Source organism: Emericellopsis cladophorae (genome assembly GCF_022114955.1).
Source record: "Emericellopsis cladophorae strain MUM 19.33 chromosome Unknown NODE_2_length_1295279_cov_118_880017, whole genome shotgun sequence".
Taxonomy (NCBI): Eukaryota; Fungi; Ascomycota; class Sordariomycetes; order Hypocreales; family Bionectriaceae; genus Emericellopsis; species Emericellopsis cladophorae.
Genome location: NW_026250927.1, coordinates 764687 through 781186, shown reverse-complemented (window position 1 = coordinate 781186; position 16500 = coordinate 764687). Strand labels below are relative to the sequence as shown.

Genomic DNA, 16500 nt, shown 5'->3' with positions numbered 1-16500 from the left:
GTTCTCGCATCGACGCCGTCCTTTCTTCCATGCTTCGCACACGAGGCCGGAGGCACTCGACGAACCCCTGCTCCACGCTAGCTGTCGCGGCTTTGCAACACTCAGCGGCACAATTCGAGGTCCGAAGCTTGTGAACACGACCCTGTCCGCGTCTGAGATTGCCAGCGTCGCAGACCCTTCCCAACCCTCACCACTACTTTGCAGATTCATCCTTTGGACGTGATCGAGCCTGGTCGAATTTCGAAGCTCCGAGACGATTCCCACAATGGCCGCGAGCGAGCCAAACGGGCCGCTACAGACGAGCAACGGCCACACTAATGGTTACACGAATGGCCATGCCAAAGGCGTGAATGCAAAAGCTGCAGGACCAACAAAGAGAGTCAAGACGACCAAGAGGAAAAACGGATTCACAAAATGGATCGTGGGCGCGGCGTCCCGGTAAATCCATTGCAAATAAATTCTCGGAAACGTCGCTGACTATCACACAGGCTGCTTATCTGGTATACGATCGCCACCGTCCTGTTCCGCTGCCCTTCAACGCACGAAGCCTGCGACGAGTCTTCCCCAGCGGTTTGCGACTACTACTTTAGGGCCAAGACCGCCATCGCACCTCACGTCCAGCCTCACTACGAGCAATACGCAGCCCCGTATGTCGAGGTTGCTCAGCCTTACTACGACGCGGTCAATGGCAAACTGCTGAGTCCCGTTCGATCGTACGCTGTCCAATATGGGGGCCCCTGGGCTACGAAGGCTCGCGATCAGAGCTATGCCCAATGGGAGAAGTATGGCCAGCCTCAGCTGGCACGAACCAACGCTGTTGTACAAGAAAACTACGACAAGACCCTGGCGCCCCATGTACGCAGTTTCAACCAACAGCTGGGTCCGTACTTGGAGATTGCTCGCACAAATGTATGGCAGGCGTACTACGAGTACATTGTTCCTAGCTATCGATTTGCCCAGCCCTACGCGGTGCAAGCATATGATACTACGTCTGACTTCACAAAAACCACTGCCCTACCTGCAGCGTGGTGGACCTGGAACAAGTCGCGCGCCTTTCTCGACAGTGCTGTTTGGCCCCATATCCGCCTAATCTATCTCCAGAACGTCGAGCCTCAACTTATCCGCATCGGCGAGCGTCTTGGCCGGTATAAGACCAAGGTTAAGGCCAAGTCGACGCCGAAGTTGCAAGAAGCGTACGTACTATGAACGTCTGTATGGTCAAGCTTACTGACGTCTTCCAAAGTGAAAATATTTTGACGGAATCGTCCTTCAGCAAGCCGACTCAGGCCAGCGTATCTTCGTCATCCAGCGTCGCCGAGGCAACTCACTCTGCTGTGGCTGACGAGGCCGAATTCATTTCCAACCCTGTCGAAGCCCCCCCAGCTACCGGGAACGAATCAGACAAGCGCAAGAAGGTGCGAGAAATGGTGGCTGAGGACCTCGAGCTTTGGCAGACCAAGTTCGCCGAGCAAGCTGATGAGGGCGCCAACGATATGGAGGACCGCATCGACGACATCGCGAAGCGTATGGTTGACGAGCATGCTCAAGTCAAGGGCAAAGAGCTCATGGACGTACTCGAAAACACGATTCGCACACAAACAGACAAGCTCAAGGAGACGATCTCAAGCATCGTGTCAAGCGCGTCCGACACCCTAGAAGACGCCGAGGGCCAGGCTGTTCAAGCGGTTCGGGCTGCTGGCGTCACAATTAAGGAGCAGGCTAAAGCTGTCCGCGACTGGCGTCAGTCCTACGATGCTGAACTTCACGATACCGTCGTGAGAGCAGCAGACGTTCACTTTCAGATCTTGGACGAAACTAGGAACCTTGCCCTGCAGAAGATCGGCATGAAGTGGGCCTGGGCAGATGGTGTGACCTACAAGGACTGGGAGAAGTATCACGAGCTGAAGAGCACATTGCGTGAGTGGACTGAACAGTTGAAGCAACTGATCGTCAGCCACCCCAGTCTCTTGACAGCTCAGGAGGCTTCCGCTCAAATCGAGGACGAGTCGATGGAAATGGCCGCAGCTGCCGCCAAGGAGCTCGGGAGGCTCAAGGAAGTGGCCCACTACAAGATCGTCGCCAAGGACGCCACTGATAACTACGAGACCGAAGCCATGCGACTGGCTGCAGATGCCGCCGAGCAGGCATCTCTCGCGGCGGCAGCAGCATCTCAGAAGGCGGCCGAAGCCAAGGCGGCGATGTCCAGCAAAGCCGCTGAGGCTGAGGCGTTGGCTTCCGAAGGGGTCGCAAACGCCAAGTCGAGCTTTGCCGACAAGTTTGACGATGCATCCTCTGCTGTCTCCGACAATATGGCCGCCGCCTCCTCTGCTGCATCTAGTGTGGCCGATGATGTTACTTCTTCCGTTGCCGGAACCGTCAGTGCCGCTAGTGCCAAAGTCGATGACCAGAGCACGGCTGCCTCCCAGAGCGTCTCGAGCATTCTTGTTGAGGCAGAAAAAGCCACCGACGAGGCTCGGGATGAATTGTCCGAGACCTCGGCAACTGCTTCCAGCAAGGTCGCAGAGGCTCTGAGCGTAGCTTCCGAGTCCGCGTCCAATGCTGGAGACAGCTTCAGCGGTGCTGCCGACGATGTCAGCAGCGCAGCTGAAGACACTGCCTCTATCGTATCCGAGTCGATGTCGAGCTTCACGGACGATGCCGCTTCTTCGGTGTCTAGCTTCGCCGAGAGCGAAGACAAGCCCGAAAGTTCTTTCATGTCGGAGGCGCCCGAAGCCTTTGTCGGTGACGCTGAATCTATTGTGGACCATGCTGGCAGTGTTGTGCCAGACTTTGAAATTGAAGAAGACCCGTCCACGGAAAAGGATGATACGCCCATTGCGGACCATACAGCGTCAGTCAAGCCTGCGTTCCTGGGTGCCGCCGCTCAAGCCGTTTCGGACCGCAAGCCCATCCTCGACGACTACGATGAATCGGATGCTAACGACATTGTGTCACGCGGGAGAGCTTCGGCCGAGGCTGCGTACAATGATGCCGTGGCTGCTGCCAAGGAACAGTACGCGAGTGCTGCCTCGGTCGTGTCGGCGCAAATCTACGGCACCCCCAAGCCTGTTCACGAGGAGCTCCTCTCCTCCTTGTCTGCTGGCTATGACGGAGCCGTAGCAGCAGCTTCTTCTCGATGGAACGATGTCATCTCGGGAGTAAAGCCTACCACCACGGCTCCTCCCGCACCGACAGCCTACGTCGACTGGTCTAAGGTGGAGTCCATTGCCTCGCAACGCCTTCAGGAGGGGCGTCTATGGGCTGAGCTACAGTACCAGAGTGCAGTCATCGCGCTCGGTCTGTCTAAGCCTACCCCGTCCTCGGTGCCCGACAAGTATCTGGACGAGGCCAAGAAGAACTACTATGCCGGGTTGGGAATGGCCCAGGAACGCTACTCGAACTTCATTTCGGCTGCTTCTTCGGCCATGTCCTCGCTGACGGCGACGCCAACCCCCACGGACTTTGCTGGTACGGCTTCCTCCATTGCCTCGGTCGCCCGCGAGTCCGCTTCCTCTGCCCTCAATGCGGCGGAGCAGGCTGCTGAGTCCGTGTACTCGGATGCGACGGAAAATGTGGCCTCAGCTATCCAGGCAGTTGATCAGGGGATCTATTCGGCCATTGATGCGGCTACCGAGCAGATGTACCTGACCGGGGCTGCCCTTGCCGACACGTGGGACAATGTTGTTGGACAACTCAACGGACAGATCTACGGCGAGCAGAAGCAACTGGGCTGGTACGACAGCCTTTTCAATGACGCCAGCTCTGCTGCTTCGGCTGCCACTGCAGCTGTCGCTGATCAGGCCACGGCGGCGACCGACGCTGCTGGTGATAATGCTGTTGCCGCACAAAGCGAGGCTGCCAAGCAGTACTCTGCTGTCAACAATCTCGTGTCAGAGCTGGTCAGTGGCAAGGAGCCTTCGTTCACCGAGAGCGTGCTCTCCCGTCTGAATGCCGTCTACGCCACGGCGGCGTCCAACATTGGTAGCTATGCCAGCGAAGCAAGCGAGGCCGCTTCCTCGGTTGGTGGCAAGGTGAACAGCGCCGTCAACCAAGCCGCCGAGGCCGTCAAGGAGACTGTTCAGAACGCCAGGGACGAGCTGTGAGCACGCAGACAATGAGAAGCGAAGCGCGCGACATTCCATCTTTTGAACGATACCCCCCAAACCCAGATCATGTTTGCACAAGTGGTGGATGAATTTTACGAAGTGATGCACATTTCTTTTTTTATCGAAGCACGGCAGATTGGTTCCATGACAGCAGCGACAAGAGCGGCGCGATATACATAGCGAAAGTGGTCAGTGCTCTCTCTTACGTGGTGGTGGTAAGTAACAAAGGTGCCGGAGGAAGGAAAGGTGCGTGTTTATGGTCGCGAGCGTGTGCTACGGCAAGCTGTTTCGATTTCTCGAGTCCTTGCAATGAAATGTTCTTGATGCTCTACTGCTTTTTCCACCGCGATGGTTTTCCAAGGGCTCTACTGCAGCCAGCCTGTGTGCTGTCTGTCCGTGATCATCACCATGAGGAACTCGTCAAGTAATCCGGCGCCGCCTTGCGAGCTCACAGGGAATACATGTGACGGGGCGGAGGATCGACATGCATGGTATGGTGCGCACATGTTGCCACCAATATTCGGCACTTTGACAGGGCCAGCGAGTTCCTAGCCTCGTTCTCACCTCGCCCCCAGTCGGGTGCCTAATCCATCCATCGGCCATCGGCGATACCGGCCACAGTCACGCACGTTTCCTACATTCGAGCCTGGGACACTGCAGACGAGGAGCGAGGGGTTCAGCAGTTGTTTATCCCGCATCGCGACGATGATCCCTACCGCAAGACCAAGTTTATGGGAACCTCTAAGGCCGACAGGGTCGCTTGCTGAACGTAGTTGGGGATTTCCATCGGCGCCATCCATCTCCACATGAGGTCGGCCCCGTACAGAGGAGTACAGCTTTACGGCGGATACAAGTGGGATCGATCCCACGGGACCCTAATAAGATAAAAAGGCTCCTCGCACTCACATGCGATTGATTTGCCCCGGGCTGCTGTTGTTTCACAGATTCCTCGGTCAAATACAGAGAAACAATCTGGGCGATTGTGTCCCCATTCTCTCTCAACAGCATCCAGGACGCATGGGAGTCGCTCTCGAGTGCTCTCGCCTCCTTGCGCCTCTTTGCGAAAACACAACGCCATACCAGCTATCGAGCAGCCGCTCATACCCCAACAAGTGATCAACGAAGCCTAAGAAACCACCATCATGGCGACGCCGCTCCACGTCCAGACGACGCCCACGTACGGCTCGGACAGCGAGAAGGCTCCTGGCACTGCGGATCTGCCCCAGCGCCTCTCCCTCTCTGGCTCTGGCGACGGCCTCCCGAACGTCTCCAAGCGTGATGGCACACACCGTATGCTCAAGGCGCGGCATATCCAGCTCATTGGCATTGGCGGCACCATTGGAACCGCACTATTTGTGCGTCACATCATCCATTCCCAGGCCAGGCCTCACACTCCTGCGCTGCTCAAAGAGCACCCCCACCCCTGAGACCTCATCGTACAGTACGCTCATGGCCGTCTTTGTGTACACAGGTTCAAATCGGCCAAGGTCTCCTCAACGGCGGGCCGGGCTCGCTGCTGATCGCTTTCTGTAAGTCTCGGTGGGCGGGTGGGACGACCACCCTGGTGTAGTCTATGTAGCCCTCCTTACTGACCTTACTGACCGGACCCCCAGCCTTCTGGTGCTCCTTTGTGCTCGCCGTGACCATGTGCATGGCTGAAATGGTGACGTACCTGCCCATCTCCTCGCCCTTTATCCGCTTCGCCGGCCGCTACGTCGACGAGGCGTTCGGCTTCGCCGCGGGCTGGAACTTTTTCATCTTCGAGGCCGCCCTCGTGCCCTTTGAGATTGTGGCCTGCAACCTCATCCTGCAGTACTGGACCGACGCCATCCCCGTGGCCGCCGTCATCGTCCTCGTCTCCGTCCTCTACCTGCTCATCAACGTGCTGGCCGTCAAGTACTACGGCGAGACCGAGTTTTGGGCCGCCATTGGCAAGGTCCTGCTCATCATCGCCCTCATCCTCTTCACCTTTGTCGTCATGCTGGGCGGCAATCCAAAGGGCGACCGCTTCGGATTCCGCTACTGGTATTCGCCCGGTGCCTTTGCGGAACTCTACTACACGGGCGCCCTCGGAAAGTGGCTGGGTTTCCTGCAGTGTCTCATCCAAGCCTCCTTCACCATTGCCGGGCCCGACTACGTCTCCATGGCCGCTGGTGAAGCGGAGAACCCCCGCCAGGTCCTCCCGCGCGCCTACAACGCCGTCTTTTACCGCCTCACCATCTTCTTCATCCTCGGTGCGCTCTGCGTCGGCATCCTCGTGCCGCACGACTCGGAGGAACTCGAGGGCGCGCTGGGCGAGGGCAAGCCGGGCGCCGCCGCCTCGCCCTACGTCGTGGCCATGCGTCGCCTGGGCATCGGCGTTTTCCCCCACATTGTCAACGCCCTCATCCTGACATCGGCCTTTTCGGCCGGCAACTCGTACGTCTACTGCGCCTCGCGCTCGCTGTACGGTCTGGCGCTCGAGGGCAAGGCGCCGCGCTTCCTGACCATCTGCACACGCCAGGGTCTGCCCATCTACTGCGTCCTCTTTGTGCTCGGCATCGGGCTGCTGGCCTTTTTGCAGCTCTCCGAGAGCTCGGCCGTCGTCCTCAACTGGCTCGTGTCCCTAGTCACGGCCTCGCAGCTGATGAATTTTGCCGTGACGTGCGTGGCCTACATGTGCTTCCACCGGGCGCTCAAGGCGCAGGGGATCAGTCGCGACACGCTGCCCTACAAGGCATGGTTCATGCCGTACGCGGCTTGGTATGGCTTCGTTGGGACATTTACCATGGTCTTTGTGGGAGGCTACACGGTTTTCCTGCCGCTGGAAGGCATGTGGAGCGTTCCCAACTTTTTGTTCTCGTACGTACTGGTGCTGTTCGTTGCGAAAGGGGGTGGCTAAACGAATTTTAACATTTTTTTAGATACACAAGCGTGTTCGCCTTTCCCGTCTTCTACTATGGCTGGAAGTTCTATCACAAGACGAAGCTGTTCAAGCCGCACGAGGTGGATCTCGTGAGGGATCTGGATGCCATCACGGAATATGAGCAGAATTTTGTGCCGGAACCTACTACGTAAGTTTACATGCATCAACGGAGTGCGACGTTCAGCTGCTAATCATGTCAAGAAACCCTGCGATCCGCGTCTTGGACAAGGTCTTCGGTTAGGGAACGATACAGGAGGGGAAAGTACACAAACGATCTATTAGCAAGTCCAGCTCGCTTCACATACCTTCTTCTATCTTACGGATACTTCACTCCCCACGGTCCCACTGAACCCTTGTTAGCAAACGATTCAATTGTCAGTTTTGCCGGCGTTGGCCATCGAGGCATTCTTCGCCTCGGCAATCCTGGCACACGAGCTGCATGGGCCCAGCGCCAGGCCGGGCCACGTGCGACGCACCACCCGCGCCTTTGCGTCGTCTGGCTTGATCCAGCAGTCCATGTTCGTGGACAGCGCACGCATGCAGCGTTGGAGGTCGTATGTGTCGCGTGAGGCGACGAGGTGGCCGCACTGGGGGTACGTGTAGGCCACGGGCTGACACATGCTGCTGGACTGTGGGTTGTGGATAAGCTATAAGATTGGAGGTACAGAATTGGAAATGAAAACCAGGAAGTAGTACTAGAGATACTGATGAATATATATATATATATGCATACATCTGCTAGAAGGCGTGTGATGGTGAGGTTGTGACAGACAGCTGCGAACGCCGTAGAACTTTGATCGAAAGGCCCGATGAAGCGCCAGGGTCTGTTATATTCCCCAACGCACCGGAACTGATCTAACTTCAGCGGTTGTCAGTGCTATATGAGTTTCCGGTCGGTGTTATGTTATGTTCGTCCATCTGCTTTGGCACTCGGCCTGCGTTCGCCTTGGTTCCGGCAGAACTTAACCAACATGAACATGTATACTTGGACACGATTGTTTCGGATGTAGCATGAAAAGAACTCTCGAAATGTGGAAACGAGACTTATTGCATTCGGTCGGCCATGGCTGGGTTGAGGCGCATTGCAAGCTCTCGAGATGCCATGTGCTCACAGGACCGGCCAACGCTTGGTGGATGTCTGGTTGAAACAAGCAGATAACATGGGCCAAACGGACCGATCTGCGCCTTGTCCAAGTTTATAGCTAACACAGGTGGTGCGGGGGGTGATTAACCATAAATGCAAACGTTAGAAAGTAGCCCCATCACGGATACTCGACCGTATAGATGGAAGGGCAGCGCGATCGAACCAGAGGATTCTTGGTAAGATCAGCAGAATCATCCAGGCTTCATTTTCCAGCAACCTTGGCTGCCGTGCTCCTTAGCAAAACCTCTGGAAATACTAGTTGGTGTTTTCCCTCTCCTGCAGAGGGTGGGAGATGCCCTAGAGGCCACTATGCGAGGCACACACATGACAGGCTTCACAGCCACTCACCGTGCGTTCTCGTCTTCGTCGAGAGCGCATGAACTTCCACTGGCCAATATGGCTGGATTAGAAGAGAGATATTCGGGCTGATGACAGCGGTAACCAATCCCAGGCGCAGGCGTCAGCGTGCACCGCCGCTGCTGCCTGCCCGTATCGATAAGAGGTGACCTTTGAACTTGCTCATCTCCATGTCCCGTCAGCCTCACATCCCCTAACTTTCCCTATCCTATCCATCCTCCTACGTACCTACCTTAGACATCAAAGCCGCCACAATGCAGGTCACAAGCGCCCTCGTCACCCTCGTGGCTGCGACAGGCGTCGTCTCCTCCACGCCTCCCGCCGGCGTCGCCGCCCCAGCAGCAGCCTACCCGCTCTGCCCCGAAGGCTACACCACGAGCTGCTGCTCCCTCGTCTTCCCCTACTCCAACTCATGCCGTCGCGGCAAGTGCCGTGCCGGCTACGGCTGGAGCTGCATCAACGGGCCCGGCAAGGTCGAGTCCATCCGAGAATGCCGCGAGGACTACGAGGACCGCACGGCGTACTGCAAGAAGCCAGGCGAGCAGTGAGTGTGACCATGCCAGCTCCTCCTACAATGGGCTGACCGAGAGCGCAGAAATTTCCCTTCGCTTCTCAGCTGGGAGAATGGATCCTTCAAGCCTCTGATTGAGCCGGCGGACTATTCCCACTGGGTTCGCCCCGGGATGGAGGAGCCTTGGACGCCATCCGACAGCGAGATTCGGTGGGAGGAGAAGGCGGACGTGGAGACCAAGGACTCCGCCGAGGGCAGCGAGTTGAAGAAGCGTGCATCTGAGTTCAGTGACGTTGACCTTGAGTAGACCTCCTGTTGGTATGACAGCTTCGCTGAGTAGATCATGTGTTTGCCGTGTTTGTTGCCCCTGAACAGCTTGGAATATTCATTCAGACCGAATGTTCGCGGTGGTGTACTGACGCCAATCCAAGACAATACATAGTAGCGGTAGGCAATATTGCGCTCTTTCATTCACGGAGATGTTGCATCACAGGCTCACGTGAACCCTCATGCTGTGCACCCCGAAACTCAGTACCCCCTCATAATCTGCCATCCACCGCTCTGAATCGATCGTCACGCTCCCACAATATTATGCTCCTCCACCTCAACCCCACTACTTATTCAAAGACCTCGCTATCCCAGCTCGTTGCTCGGTATCCCCACGAGGCCTCGAGCTACTCGCCGACCCTGAATCAGCACTGGATCCAGCAGAGATATCCGAGCCATTCGCTGGTCCGCATTCGACGACCTTGCCTTTATCCAACCGCAAACACCAGTTGGCATCCGCGACAGCCTCGAGACGATGGGCAATCGTAATCACCGTGCTCTCCGTCAGCTCCTCTCGGAGTATGCGTTGCACCCTCGCAGCGGTCGGCCGGTCGATGGAAGCCGTTGCCTCGTCCAAGATGACAAGCCCGCTGCGTCTGAGCACAGCCCGCCCAATGCTGATCAGCTGCCGTTGACCTTGGCTTAGGTTGTTACCATTTGCGTCGATCTCCATGTCGACGCTCCAGCCGGGGCCCAGGACGAGATTGAGCGCGTTCTGACATTCGGCATCCGAGTACTTCCCCTCCGGGTCCAGATTGGCACGCAGGCTTCCCGGGAACAGGATGGGGTCTTGCTGCACATATGTTACCTGGCTGCGGAGCGCTAAACGGTCAACCTGCGCAAGGTCGACCCCTCCAATCATCACCCTGCCTTGCGATGCGGCCTGCGTGACGAGTAGCGCGTTGGCAATTGTCGACTTGCCCGACCCAGTTCGCCCAAGTACGGCGCACGTCGACCCCCCTGGAATCTCAAAGGTCACCTCGTCGAGCACGGTGGGTAAGCCCTCGTCGTACTGAAACGACATCTTCTCGAACCTGATGCCGTCCTTCGGCCTGGGCCAATCTTGGGGCGGTCTTTCTGAGCCTCGTGGCTCTTGCGGAATCTTATTGAGCATGTTCACGCGCTCTAGCGACACGGCGTCCAGCTGGAGCTGCGCAAACTTCTCGCAAAGCTGTTGCACAGCGGCCATGGCCACGTTTGTTTGCGTTAGGACAAAGCCAACCGCGCTAGCTGGCGTGCCATACCAGATCATGAACAGGATGAGCGCTGTGCGCGTGGTGGCCGACGAGATGCTGAGACGAAAGTCGAGCCAGAAGGCCATACTCCAGAAGAAGTGGTCCTGCTTCTGGAATTCGTCCACGGCCTCCAGGTGCTTGTCCTGGAAGCGATGCTCCAAGCGAAAGGCGCGGATCGTCACCAGACCGTGTTGCATGATACCAATGTTGGAGATGATGGGCGTCAGGCAGGCCATTTCCATGCGTCGCAAACACCGCGAGATCGGCACGTACAATCGGAAGAAATACATGAAAAGCACGGCCACGACCACGAGGATGATGAGCAGGGCTGGCTGGTGCGACATGATGGCGATCAAGCTGAGGCAAAGCGCGATGAACTGGAAGACAAAGCCCTCCAGAGGCTGGATGATGCCGCCGTCCACCATGCCCATGTCTGATGTCAGTCGATTTCTCAGTTGGCCCGTGGGAGTAACATCGTGATACCGGAACGTTGCTCGGCAAATTCTGTCAATGGCCCCTTTGAACAGCCCTTGCGCCGCTCTGATGCAGATTCTGGCTAACAGGATCTGCGCCACAGCATAGCAGACGACTTGGCCGAGGGAGATGCCGCCGAGGACAAGAAGCCACGCGCCAGAGTGCGTATGCGGATCTGGAAGATTCATATACCCCCTACCGGTGACCTCGATGTCAGAGCGCGTGGCATTGCCCCAAGCCTCCAGCAACCTCGCCCTAGAGATGTCGAAGTATCGTGACAAGCCATAGAAGAGGGCAAGGATCGCCCACAGGTACCATCCCCCAGCCCGCATGTAATCCGCATAAAGCGACAGCGGGACGCTGCCGGTGGCCACGTTGTCGTGGAGCTCCTCCTTGACTTTGGCAAAATCTTCGTCAACAGCAGCTCGTTGTACGTCCAGTGTCTTGGACTCTTCCACTTCCTTGTGGATAGGATGCAGCAGCTCCTCTTCAATCTGCTCGGCGGAGACGATCTTGGCGTGTCCCTGCTCAATGTCGATGACCTGATCAGCGATACGCAGAACCAGATCGTCGCGATGGGTGACCATGACGATGGTTCGGCCCTTTCCGAGTGGCCCTTTGATGAACCTTTTGACAATGTTTGTGGCCGTGTCGTGGTCGAGGGCGGACAGTGGATCGTCGAGAAGCATGATACGGGCGTCGCCGTACATGGCTCTCGCCAAGGCCACACGCGCTTTCTGGCCACCGGACAGACCAGCGCCACCCTCTTCAAGTCTCATACCATCTGCGCCTGGCAGATCGTTCAGATCTTGGTCCAAGGCGCAAGCGCGGATGACAGCATTGTAGCGACTGGCATCGAAGCGCCCGTGGAAGATAATGTTCTCGCGGATCGTCTTGGTCTGCAGCCAGGGAAGTTGCTGGGCGTATGCTATAGGCTCGTCGGGACGGTGGAGATGTCCCCCTTTCATCTCCATCTCGTTGAGTGCCGCCAGCAAGAGACTTGACTTGCCTGCGCCGACAGGCCCGCGGATCACTGTAAGGCCAGTGGGAAAAGACAGGTTGATGTTGTGCAATACGGCCTTGCCCGAACCTGGCCAAGCAAATGAGGCATTCTCAAAAGTCAGGCTCCCACCCTGCTGTCCCAGGAATTCGTCTACATCGCGATCTGGCTCGTCGAGATACTGGTGGACACGCTCGAGGGGAACGACAAGCCTCCAGTACGCCGAAATCAGGTCAAAGGCCTCCTTGACGCTCGCTTCAAGCTGAGCAAACAGCTGCAACGATGGCCAGATGACAGCATTGGGCAGTCCGTTGCCCAGGACCATGGTGTACAAGCAAATGCTGGCCAAGGGATACGAGGCGCCCCCCATGACGTTGAGGGTCGATATCGCTGCCCCGATGTACTGGATGTGAAGGCGCTTGCGCATTTCGGCCGCGCGCACCTTTAGGATCCGAGCACTCCACGCTAGAGTCCATCCATTGAACTTCAGTGGGCGACTAGCGTCCACAAAATGGTGGATGGCCTGGCCGCGTTTGTCCGACAGAAGATTGCGTTCGCGCTCCATGCCAATCCATTTCTTGACAAGGACCGAGTTGATGCCCATGAAGAAGAACATCAGACCAAACCCGACAGACGAGGGCCAGCCCATAATGTCGATGAGATAGTACATGGTGAAGATAACCTTGATAGGCTGGGACACCAGCCGCCGAAAGTCCCAGAATCGCTGGGAGATCTCGTATGTGTCGCCCCTGACCAGATTGACCACTTTAGCATTGGACGCTGACTGGGGCGGCTTGGGCTGTGCGGGCTCTGAGTTGGTCGCTTGGTACTTGCGACGTCCACAGCAACGGGCAAAAAGCCTGTTCAGGCGGGTGCCATTGTCGAGTTCTTCAATGTCTTCTCCAGTAGTGCCCACCTCGTCATCGTCTGCTTGCTCTGTCTTGTCAGAAGCCGATGTCAGGCGGGTGATCAGCTTGCTGAACAGCGCGATAAAGGTCTCGCCGCGGGACCTTTCGTATGCCTTGCGACTATACCAGTCGGACGTAGTCTTGGCGATCTGTCGGAAGCCATCCAGGCACAGCATGACGAGACACCAGAAAATGGCCTCATCCATGTTGCTGGCGTCCAATGCCGCATACAGTTTGCTTGTAAGCCGAATGTTGGACACCTCTGATACCTTCTCAAGTACAGCTAGTACGGCCGAGATGGCTAGATCGAGACCATTGGCTTCGGCCAGCCGGTTGAAGAACTTGCCTTGGAGGTCTCGAAAAGCGAGATATAGGCGAGAATGCTGGTAGTCGTACGGGAGCTGCCACACATCTTCCACAGCCAGATCGCGCACGCGGCTCATCTTAATCATGGACGCTACCCAGCTCATCGTCCAGAACTGGAAGAGCGTGAGACTGTCTTCAGGGCTGCGAAGATGGACGGTGGGCTCCCTTCGCCCATGTCCAATCTCTGATGAGTCTGCGGCCGGGCTACGGATTGGCATGTTGCCAATGGCGATGATGGCGAGGCCGCAGATGCCGATCTGCGAGATCTCGAGAGGCGACGTGTGGCGTAGGGAATGTGCGAGAAATCGAACGGAGTATTGGGCTAGCCCTGCTAGAGCGAGCAAGAAATACTGGAACAAGAGTAAGCGAGGTGTCGAGTTCGGCCTCTGATAAAGGGTGAGCAGCGTTGCGGAGAGCCAAGGGATGATGCTCAAGATGTTCACAGCGCTTGTCGGCTCCAGTACTAGCCCCACGATGGACAGTACAAGTCCTACCACAGACAGGAGAGTCAGACAGAGCGTCCAGAAAGTCCATCGACGTTTGGGGGCAACCAGCTTCTGCTCCTCCTGAGCAAAGGGTCTCAGCCAGTGCGGGAGGCGAGCGGTGATGATGCTTTGCGAAAGATACACGAAGAAAATGATGGGCGATATGGCGGCCAACGCGATGTAGACCTGGATTTCGGGTTGAGCAAGTGGTTCCCCTGAGGAGGGATTCATATCCGTCCTCTCTTGCTGAAAGAGGCTGACGCCGTGCTCATGGCTTTGATGGTGCAACGCCGACGAGCTGAAGCCGGCGTATGCCAGCGCTGCTAGGGAGTCCATGCTGTCGGGGACTTGACTGGCTTACGACCAGGAATCTTTTTTCCAACCAAGGGAGGACAGTGGCGGAGGTATCAAAAAGGTATTGCTGGGCCGGGGAGTTCAGTATGTGGCAGCGCGGACAAACAGCCCATGTATGCAAACTGGGGAACGTTGTTCAAGGCCCGGGAATACACTCTGACGCAGCATGACGAGGAGTGAGTCGGGTGACCGTGACGAGCAGATCCCATGCCAAGGAGGAGAGAACCCTTGAATAGAGTGCTCTGAATCGAGGCAAGCGAGAGCAGGAGGACAAGAATCACGTTGGTCGGAGGAGGCCGTGTGACTGTGAAGCTTGACGATGTCGAGTTTGGCGCCGCTTCGACTCCGCATGTGAACGTTGGGGTGGTCGGGAGATCAATTGGCGCCCGAGATTGGCCAGAACGTTGTATGAAGAGTGGGTTCGTGCAGGTCGTCGACGGTTCTCTGGGGGTTGCGGTGAGGTCGGATAATGAATGTGTGATGGTGAAATGGGTAGACCTGGACTTTATTTGGTTGTTGATGTCCACGTCGTATCAAGGTTTGCCGCGACTGAAACTTGGGGAGTTCAAGTACCAGGCATTATTTTGGGGTTTCATCATTGTGCAAGAGCTAACCTTTACGTTAAGGAGAAGACACTGGGGCGCAACTATGGTGCTGGGAAGAAGGCGACAGAAAGTAGGACCCTCTCGTGTCTAATAGTAGCCAAAGGAGTCTTTTCCAAGCTTTCACTTTACTATAAGATACGATGGGTGAGGGTTGGAACTGAAGGTTCTCACAGGTCGGACTGGGGTACAGGGTAATCTAGCTCAACTAGAAGGGCGTTTGAGTCGACGAGTCCATTCAATGTCCGCTTTGTTCTAGACGACTTCTTCAAGTCGCCGATTATGACTTAGCCATCAATGGTTGGGCAGTTTCCAATCCAACGAAGCTTTGCAGAAACATTAAATATTTAAAATTTTCGCCGCGCTCAGCAATGCTTCTACTCGACGTTACGGATACACGTGGCGTGGTGATGGCTCTGGTTGTGCAGGGTAAGCCAATCAACTGCACAAAGATGCACGCAGCACGATTCACGTCAAAGCGACCGACTGGAGGGAGAGCAGCGAGCACCACCACACATTGAAACGACCAGACGGATGGAATGAAATCATGGTCGCCCCAGAGAATTGAGCAAAGCACCATTGTTGAAAGCTACTTGCTCTAGGGGTCCGCCAGTCGGTCCCTTCTCCCCGCGGAACCGAAGTCTTGCCATCCCTGCAGCCAACACGCATGAAACTGAATCGCCGCCTCAGGCCCACGCGCATCGGCTCCTCGAACTCGGATCTCGCCCTTGCTTCTTCCTCACCCTCAATCGCGTTCAATCACCACTCACTCACTCATCATACGTCGGCGCTGCCTCGATACCAGGCCAGCTCGGGACGTTAGCGGTGGGCGGACAGGTCTCCAGTATCGACAGTCAGTCGCCGACGACGCGAAGTCAACCACAGCCAAGCCTCAACAGATAAGGCCCCCTCGTGCGTGGGAGACACCTGCACACAAAGCGTACCCCATGGATCGTGAACGAACGCCCGTTCACCCCCATCATCGCCGCCATGTCGGCCCACGCGAGATGCTTCTCGCCTCCACCCGCACAGCCGCCTACCTCGTTGACCTCGCGGCGCTGCTGGCCATGGGATACTTCATCTGGCGCTGGCCGAGCACCGCTGGCGCCGCAGTCGGTGGCCTCATAGGCGTGCGTCTCCCTCCCCCCCCCCCCCCGTCTTACCCCCAATGATGGCCGCAACCAAGTGATATGCTAACAACCAGAAACTATAGTGCGTCGTGGCGGCGCTGAACGACAGCTGGGAGATGATTGCGCAGCTCGACCCCACGCTCAACTTCCCGCCCATCAAGGCGGCGCGCGTCGTGGTGCACGACCTGCTCAGCCTGGCCATCTGCGTGGGCGGACTGATGCTTCTGCTCTTTATGGATCTGCGTGAGAGGAGAGAGGCCGACGACGCTGCGTACGACCGCGGCAGCGACTGGGACACCAAGAGGAAGGTGGTCATGGTGGCGCAGTGGCTGGTTGGGGCCGTTGCGTGAGTTTAACCTTTGAAGAGAGACACGGCTCTCTGGACCATTTTTGCTAATCGAGTGACAAGGATCATGAGGTTGGGTTTCGTGTTGTGGAACGGCTGCATCTGCTCCAGCGAGCGACGACGGGTCGTGGAACGACGACGACGACGACAAGAACGCAGGAGGATGAGAAGAGGACCGACAGAGAGAACCGAGTCCGACACAGGCTTGGCAGAGATGGGCATCCGAATCTCACGATGAACAAATTTTCTA

General features: G+C 56.9%; 6 protein-coding genes across 6 annotated transcripts; 4 read left to right on the top strand and 2 right to left on the bottom strand.

Annotated features, from left to right (window-relative positions):
- Positions 1 to 265: 265 nt before the first annotated feature.
- J7T54_006999 (uncharacterized protein) lies at positions 266 to 4103 on the top strand (the record flags this gene model as incomplete). Its single annotated transcript, XM_051509669.1, has 3 exons — positions 266 to 438; positions 489 to 1193; positions 1244 to 4103. 3 exons carry the CDS (start codon positions 266 to 268, stop codon positions 4101 to 4103), a joined length of 3738 nt encoding a protein of 1245 aa, XP_051366213.1.
- Positions 4104 to 5248: 1145 nt separating this feature from the next.
- J7T54_006998 (uncharacterized protein) lies at positions 5249 to 7252 on the top strand (the record flags this gene model as incomplete). The annotated part of the gene is made up of 5 exons (XM_051509658.1): positions 5249 to 5461; positions 5578 to 5635; positions 5720 to 6947; positions 7010 to 7159; positions 7213 to 7252. 5 exons carry the CDS (start codon positions 5249 to 5251, stop codon positions 7250 to 7252), a joined length of 1689 nt encoding a protein of 562 aa, XP_051366212.1.
- Positions 7253 to 7379: 127 nt separating this feature from the next.
- Positions 7380 to 7631, bottom strand: J7T54_006997 (PPIC-type PPIASE domain-containing; the record flags this gene model as incomplete). Its single annotated transcript, XM_051509647.1, has 1 exon — positions 7380 to 7631. One exon carries the CDS (start codon positions 7629 to 7631, stop codon positions 7380 to 7382), a length of 252 nt encoding a protein of 83 aa, XP_051366211.1.
- Positions 7632 to 8766: 1135 nt separating this feature from the next.
- J7T54_006996 (uncharacterized protein) lies at positions 8767 to 9330 on the top strand (the record flags this gene model as incomplete). Its single annotated transcript, XM_051509636.1, has 2 exons — positions 8767 to 9056; positions 9108 to 9330. 2 exons carry the CDS (start codon positions 8767 to 8769, stop codon positions 9328 to 9330), a joined length of 513 nt encoding a protein of 170 aa, XP_051366210.1.
- A 306-nt stretch (positions 9331 to 9636) lies between these two features.
- On the bottom strand, positions 9637 to 14154 carry J7T54_006995 (ABC transporter; the record flags this gene model as incomplete). The annotated part of the gene is made up of 1 exon (XM_051509625.1): positions 9637 to 14154. One exon carries the CDS (start codon positions 14152 to 14154, stop codon positions 9637 to 9639), a length of 4518 nt encoding a protein of 1505 aa, XP_051366209.1.
- Positions 14155 to 15781: 1627 nt separating this feature from the next.
- J7T54_006994 (uncharacterized protein) lies at positions 15782 to 16254 on the top strand (the record flags this gene model as incomplete). Its single annotated transcript, XM_051509614.1, has 2 exons — positions 15782 to 15904; positions 15988 to 16254. 2 exons carry the CDS (start codon positions 15782 to 15784, stop codon positions 16252 to 16254), a joined length of 390 nt encoding a protein of 129 aa, XP_051366208.1.
- Positions 16255 to 16500: the final 246 nt, after the last annotated feature.